The sequence below is a fragment of the Terrapene carolina genome, unplaced genomic scaffold (genome assembly GCF_002925995.2).
Source record: "Terrapene carolina triunguis isolate 2854851 unplaced genomic scaffold, T_m_triunguis-2.0 Scaffold32946, whole genome shotgun sequence".
In the NCBI taxonomy this organism is placed as follows: Eukaryota; Metazoa; Chordata; order Testudines; family Emydidae; genus Terrapene; species Terrapene triunguis.
The window spans coordinates 1-6,866 of NW_020697297.1; the positions used below are offsets into that span (position 1 = coordinate 1).

General features: G+C 65.2%; 1 protein-coding gene across 1 annotated transcript; it reads right to left on the reverse strand.

Moving 5' to 3' along the window:
- Nucleotides 1-34: 34 nt before the first annotated feature.
- LOC112123665 (glycoprotein-N-acetylgalactosamine 3-beta-galactosyltransferase 1-A-like) lies at nt 35-4,218 on the reverse strand. The gene is made up of 3 exons (XM_026663255.1): nt 3,928-4,218; nt 2,732-3,396; nt 35-1,867 (listed from the first exon to the last, which is right to left on the reverse strand). Exons 1-3 carry the CDS (start codon nt 4,121-4,123, stop codon nt 1,649-1,651), a joined length of 1,080 nt encoding a protein of 359 aa, XP_026519040.1. The 5' UTR covers nt 4,124-4,218; the 3' UTR covers nt 35-1,648.
- Between the last annotated feature and the right edge of the window lie 2,648 nt (nt 4,219-6,866).

Genomic DNA, 6,866 nt, shown 5'->3' on the forward strand with positions numbered 1-6,866 from the left:
GGAGCCGGAGCACCGCGCCGCCCCCCTCCAGGTGCCGCCCCAAGCACAAGCTTGATGGGTTGGTGCCTGGAGCCGGCCCTGCCCCCAGGCTGGGCTCAACCCACCCATTGGGGCTGGGTGTAACTGGGCCCTGTGGGCACCGCGGTCAGCATCCGCTCAGCCCTGGGTGCTGCTACATAGCCAGAGCCCGGACCCAGCCACAGGGCCCCGGAGCAGGGAAGCTAAAAACCAGGCCATTGCTCTTTTCTTTAAAAAAAACCAAAGCAGGGTTTATTCACCCCAAAGCCCAATTAGCCCCTTGCTTCTCCCATGAGGACAGTGATGAGACCCCCTGCTCCAGTGCACCATGTGGGGGGGGGAGGGGGCTGCCACGGGCATTTCACAGCCACAAGTGAGGCTGTGAAGTGGTGCCATCTGCTGCGGGGTTCCTGCTCACCCCAAAGTGGTACGATCCTTGGCCCCATCACCCAACAGTGGTACAATCTATTGCCGAGCAGTGGTATGATCCGTGGCAGCACTCCAGCTTAGCTGGCAGTGGTATCGGCCATAGCCCCCTCACCATGCAGTGGTATGATCCGTGGCCTGCTCACCCATAGTGGTATGATCTGTGGCAGGGCTCCAGCTCAGCCTGTGCTGGTATTGCCCGTGGCGCCCTCACCATCCAGTGGACTGATCCGTGGCAGGGCTCCAGCCAAACCTGGAGGCGGTGGTATCACCCTTGGTCCCCTCACCATTTAGTGGTATTGACCATGGCTTGCCACTGGGTTTTTCTCCACCCACAATTTGCGATTGGTTGGGCGCCGTGTACCTCTAGCCAAGGGCAGCGCTTCTGCCTCTCGCATGCCCGCCCGCCCCTTCGTCCCCACTGCCAAGGGCCTCTCTCCAGCCCAGCCAGACCCTGCTCCCAGAAATCCTTGCCGCCACCATCACATGCCACCCCATGTGCCCATCATGGCATCCCAGCTCCTCCCCCTCCCCCCACAATGGGAAACCTGCCCGCTTCCTTTCCCCCCCATGTGCCTTCCTCAGACCTCACACCCTTCAGGCCCCTCTGGGCAGTGGGGGGGGGGGAGGGAAGATGGCTGCTGCCCCCATTATAAAGCCTTCCATGGACTGAGCCAGACTCGCCCCCTCCTGGAAGGGCCCATCAGACAGAGCCCCAAAGGCCCCTCAGTGGCCTGGGCTACCTGCCTCATCTTCCCTGTGCCTTGTGACCCTGCCCTATTGACTGTGGGGGGAGGGGAGGGGAGGGTGCGAGGACCCTCCCTCACCACCAAATGTAGCTCCAGCCTCCCCTTCCCCAAGTCACCACCGGTTGGGCTCCAGGCATCTCCTAGGGATCGGGTCTGTTGGATGGGGCCAGGGCAGGAGCGTGGCATCAGAGACACGGGCCAGGAGGCTGAACCCCTCACCCCAGGCCTCCCCCTGCCCTGGAGGGGACCCTCTATGGGGGGTCCCTCTGCCCCTCTACCAGCAAGGGGGGCAGTTAGTACCAACTGGGATGGCAGCTAGACCGAGACAGCCCCCTCCATCATCCAGTACAGGGGCTGCCACGTGGCCGTGGCTCCTGGCCACAGCTCGCCCAGGATGCCAGCCCCACATCAGGCACAGAGCCCGATCCCGGACCGACCGCCTCCTCCCAGCCCCACTACAGTTTCTTGGTGCCCTGCACCAGCAGCGTAGCGTTGGCCGCCTTCGGCCGGCCCTGGCGCTGCAGCAGGCGAGCAGCGTTCTCCGGCAGGGGCGGCTGGTAGCGGTAGCGGTAACCATAGGCTCGCAGGTGGTAGGTCAGGAACTCCAGGGTGTACATAAGCTCGGGGTTCACGTAGTGGAAGGAGATGGCCAGGTCGGAGCAGCACTGGGGGCCCTGTGGAGCGCGGGAGGGCAAGGGTTAATGGGAGAGGCCCCGTGCCACGCAAAGGGGTGTGAATGGGGCAGGAGGAGCAGCCCCAATAGAGATCCCCCCTTCCCACCCCTCCACCCCCCGGTGCAAGCAGCTCCACTGGCTCCCGCAGCAGCAGCTCAGCGGTAGCTAAGCACCAATTATTCGAATCCCCGATGCTGGCAGATGCCCAGGCTCCGCTGCTCCCCCAGTGCAGCCGCGGGATCGTCCCGCCAGGGGCCTCCAATGAACAGCAAATAGGCAGCAGGCTGGACCTCCCCCCCATGCCCCCAATCCCATGCCTGCTCCCCTGGGGGCAGAAGGGGCATCGGCTCTGGACCAGGATCCGGCCCCCCTCGGGGCGGCACCGCTGGCTGGCTAATCCTATTAACTCTGCCCACTTCTTTGCTGGCTTCCACGGGGCACCGTGATCACCCAACGCTTTGTGAGCTGCCCATCCGCAGGAGCCCGGGCATGGAAAACTACCAGAGGCCCCAGGGACTGAGCCAAGGTTGGGCTGAGACTCACCCCTTCCACGGGAGGCCACCAGAGGGACCCAGGCAGCTACCTGGGGTCCACGTGCTGCCAGGGTGTCTTAGAGGCCTGCGGGCTGAGCACCTGGCACTCCAGCCTTAACCACGGAACCACCTCCCCTGGCCATGGAGAAGCCAGAACAGCAGGGCCTGTCCTCAATTCAGCCTGGGCACCGACGCCCAGAGGATGCCACGGGTGGTGGGGGTGATAAATGCAGCCCAGGAACCCAGGCCGAGGGGAGGGGAAGGGAACGCAGCCACTGGCACCCATGCCCAGAGGATACCATGGGAGGGGGGCAGGCAGGCGGTCACGTACCTCCACGATGGGATAGTAGCAGTATTTCCAGTACCAGAAGCTCTTGGAGAACTTCCCGGTGAGGTGGGATTCGGGCCCAAAGGGGTGGAAAGTCTCCCGCCCAGCGGCGTCCCGGGAGTCCCCCGCCCGCACCCCCATCTTCTCCATGCACTGGCCCAGTGCCAGGTCCTCCACCGAGGTGGTGTGGCTGCACACCTGGGTCCTGAAGCCCTCCACGAAGCGCCTCAGGGCCTCCTTGCTGAGCACGTAGCCGGCCCCGCCGCTCATGTAGCCCTGCTTGGCGTAGGGCTTGAAGCGCTTCCCGAAGTAGACGGGCTCCTCAGGCGTGTGGTTGGCCAGCAGCCAGCGCAGGTTGTCCAGCACCACGAAGGTGTCGTCGTCCGCCTTGAGGAACCAGTCGGCCTGCTCCAGGTGGTGCTGGTGGATGTACTGGAAGGCCCGGATGGTTTTCCAGTACAGCTGGTCCCGGCCTTCCTTGGTGTCCAGCCCCACGGCGGGGAAGCCGTCGTCCTGCACCGAGCTCATGAACAGCACCACATTGCAGTGCCGCGCCCACGTGGCCTGGACGTGCCGGGCCTTGGTCTCCAGGTTGCTGGGGCTCGTCATGACCCAGCACAGGATCCGCACCTTGCTGTACAGCTCGGCCGCAGTCGTGCTGACCTCCCCTGGGCGCGGAAAGAGCATTAGGGGCACAGGGGCGATGCCCCCACCTCCCCAATCACCCCAAGACTGAGCCGGCCCCTGGCATAGCTGCGGGCCCCGGTGCCAGGGCCTCCCGGAGCCCATCCAACCTGGTGTACACGCTGAACTGGGCAAGGACAATGAGAGGTGAGGTGGGCGGAGGGGCCGGGCCTCTCTCATTTACTTGAAAGTGCAATCAATCGAGGCCAGGGTGAAACTGCCTGGGCGGGACCATTCTCCAGTTCCCCCTGCCGCCCACCTCCTGGGGGTGATTCCTGCCTTGGGGCCCAGCGCACCCTCTGTACAGCCCCACAACCCAGCGGGGATGCTACATCAGGAGTTCCCTGCCCCCAGGAATGATCCCTGCCCCGGTGCCAGGATTCCCTCTGTCTCCACCTTGGCTGCCCCACTCCCTCCCCCAGCCTCTGCACCATCAATCCCCAGCCCCCACGCCCTGCAGAGACACCGCGCTCCACGGCTCTTGCGGGATCCCTCCACGCCCCAGTCCCACCCACCTGAGAGGTGCGGGTGGCCAGCGCTGAGGAGCGCCGGGTGCTGGACGACCCAGACGTCAGGGTGGGGCGTCTGGCTCTCGGGGCCTGGGGGCTGCGGCCGGGGCAGGCCATTGAGCACGTAGAAGGTGCTGACGAAGCCAGTCACGATGCCCACGTGGAAGGCCAGCCAGGAGCCCTTGAAGCCCCCCAGTGCCATGCTGCCCGGCTGCCCAGGGAGAGCTTCACACAGCCTAGGGGGAAAAGAGTGGGTCAGGCTGCTGGTGGGGGGTGCTGGGTGGAGCCACCAGAAGGGGCAACTCTTCCCCACACCTTGCGGCTTAATAATTAATTACCAGTCGGGCTCAGACGGGACAAGAGCAGAGTCCAAAGCTAAACCCATAAAGGGGCAGAGACAGAGCTGGGAACCGCCCGGCTGGCTCCGGCTCCAGTGCCCACGCCCTGCCAGGGTCCTGAGGGGGCAGGATCTGCCCCAGCTGTTCTTCCTCCACCCCCGGCCAGGATTTCTGCTCCTTCAGGACACTATCCCCCCTCCCCAGTTCCTTCTCCAACATTCGTAGCCCTGAGCGAGCTGGGATGGGGCTCGAACCCCAGTTTTCCCCTCCCCATCCACAGCCCCCGGGGCCATGGCAGAGATGGGGCACCAGTGACGCCAGCCAGAAGCACGTTTGCCAGGAGTGTCCCCATCCCAGACCCTGGGCTGGGAAAGTGCCCCGCGCAGCAGCCACGATTCGGGATCGCGCTGAGTGCCCACCACGGGACCCAAGCAGCACAGGGAGGGGCCCACGGGCAGCGAGCCTGCGGCAGGGCCGTGCGTAGAGCGGGCACTGCCCTGACCGAGTCCATGCGGCAGCAGCCCGGACCCACGAGCCTGGTGGCCCCATCACCTTCCCCAGCAGGGCAGAGTCAAAGTTCTATGGAGGTGGCAGATAAATGGGGGGGGGGGCACAACTCCCCCTGCAAAACCCAGCAACGCGGTGGGGGGGGTGTCAGGGGCTGCAGTGGCCATAAACAAAAACCCAGCATTTACGGGGGGGGGGGGGGGGGGCATGGGGGGAACCGAGGGGACACACCCAAAAACGGGGGGAGGGGGAAAGGGATAAGCCCAAGGGGGGGAGGAAGAGGTAGATGTAGAGATGAGCCCCGGGGTGGGGGATGTAGGGACGAACCTCGGGGTGGGGGTGCAGCCCAGACGTTCCCAAGCCGGGAAGATCCTGGGCTAGAAACGGGCGCCCGAGCTGCAGAACCCAGCCCCCCCCCCGCGTGCCTTCCATTATTAATCAGAGCTAAGTGGCAGCTGCTGTTAATTAACCACCAGGTCCCAGGGGGGCAAGAGAACAAACAGTCCGTGAGGAGGGCTGAGAAGGGGTCCCAGGACGGGGCTTTGGTGCAGAAGCAGCCACCGGAGGGGGGTGGGGGGGGAGAGGCTGGGAACCGAAGAGTGAGATAAATATTAGCAGGTGGGGGGCGGGGGGGACACGATGTGCCATGGGGCATGGCCCCCCCCCCCGAACAGTGAGATGAGAGGCTTTGGTCTCTGCTGCCCCTCTGACCCCGAGAGCCCCACGAGCTCAGCCCCAAGGGAGATCAATGGGTCACCGATCAGGGCACAGACAGGGAGGGTCCTGGGGCCATTCCCCTGCATCGCACGACTTGGGAGCGCTCAGTGGGTTGGCGAACATGCCAGGGGAATGGGAGGGGGGGTCATCCCCATGACCTGACCTGCGGGGGGGGAGGCAGCAAAGAGGGGGGCATCTTTCTTCAGAGGGGACCCTAACCTGAGCTCCCACCCCAGGGGGATGCTAGCGACTCCAGGGGGACCCAGCCAACGGGTCTGCCTGGGCGACGGCTAGCAGAGGCAGGATGTTGGCAGAGGCTATTCCACCCCCACCACCCCTCCTGTGCCCGTGTCTCCCCCCACTGGGCAGATCCTGCCCTTATGCTCCAGGGACCCCGGCCTCCTTCCAGGCTCAGAGCTGGGTCCGAAATGAGGTGGAAGTGACCCCAAACCCCCAGAGAGCTGGAGGGTGAAGAGTCGGGGGGGTGGGCGGGAGGGGAGCAGAGGCAGACGACCAGAGAGCGACAGTCAGGTCGAAACTAGGTCAATCCATCCCAATGGGTGACGCCAGGACGTTCAGGGAGGCTATGGGGCTGGGCAGCCACGCGTGGGGGAACCAGACCCCCCTCCACCAGCTCAAGCCTCCCCACCGCATGATGGGCCGTGTCTCCCCCACCCAGCCCCTTTGCCATCCCTACCCCCATGCATCTGGGGGGAGCCGCCCCCCATCACTCACCAGGAGAGCGTAGCCCCCAGGCAGCCGGCAGCTCCCCAGAGACTCCAACAGGCAGTCGGGATCCGATGAGCACCCCAACCCCCGTCCCCCCCTTGCTCTCCCCCCAGGCTGCTGGGAAGGGCTGGCGGCCACAGCAAACCAGAGCTGGCTGATGAGCACCAAGAGATGGGGAGGGGGTTTCCATAGCAACGGGGGGGAGCTCTCTGCCCAGCTAGACCCCGCTAGAGGGAGGGGATGGACGGACAGAGGGACAGAACCACCCAGCGCCCTTCACATGCCCCCCCCCCCCCGGTCTCCTCCCCACCTAGGCCTCCATCCACCCACTGCCCTCCATGCCCCCCCAAGTGCCCTCCATGCCCCCTTGTGCCACCCCCATGCAGTGCCCTCCACCACCACACCCAAGTGCAGCCAGTATCTTCGCCCTTAAGAGACCCTCCATATGCCCTAGGTTGCCACCCCAGCATCCAAGGGGACCCCCCAGCCAGCACCCCCCCATCTCCAGCCCCCCTCCACCCAGAACACCCTCTGATTCAAGTGATCCAGACAGCCCCCGAACCGCACTCTGCAACCTCCATCTCCCCGCTCCAGGGGCACACCCCCCACACTCATACCTGGTGCCCACGCCGAGCTGCCCCCCACCTTCCGCTC

What these genes read in the sequence shown, in the direction of transcription:
- LOC112123665 (XM_026663255.1), bottom strand. Translation starts at nt 4,123, where the DNA reads ATGGCACTGGGGGGCTTCAAGGGCTCCTGGCTGGCCTTCCACGTGGGC. An exon ending in TGGCCACCCGCACCTCTCAG is followed by an intron (nt 3,397 to 3,927) that starts GTGGGTGGGACT and finishes TTCCGCGCCCAG; the next exon opens with GGGAGGTCAGCACGACTGCG. An exon ending in GCTACTATCCCATCGTGGAG is followed by an intron (nt 1,868 to 2,731) that starts GTACGTGACCGC and finishes CGCGCTCCACAG; the next exon opens with GGCCCCCAGTGCTGCTCCGA.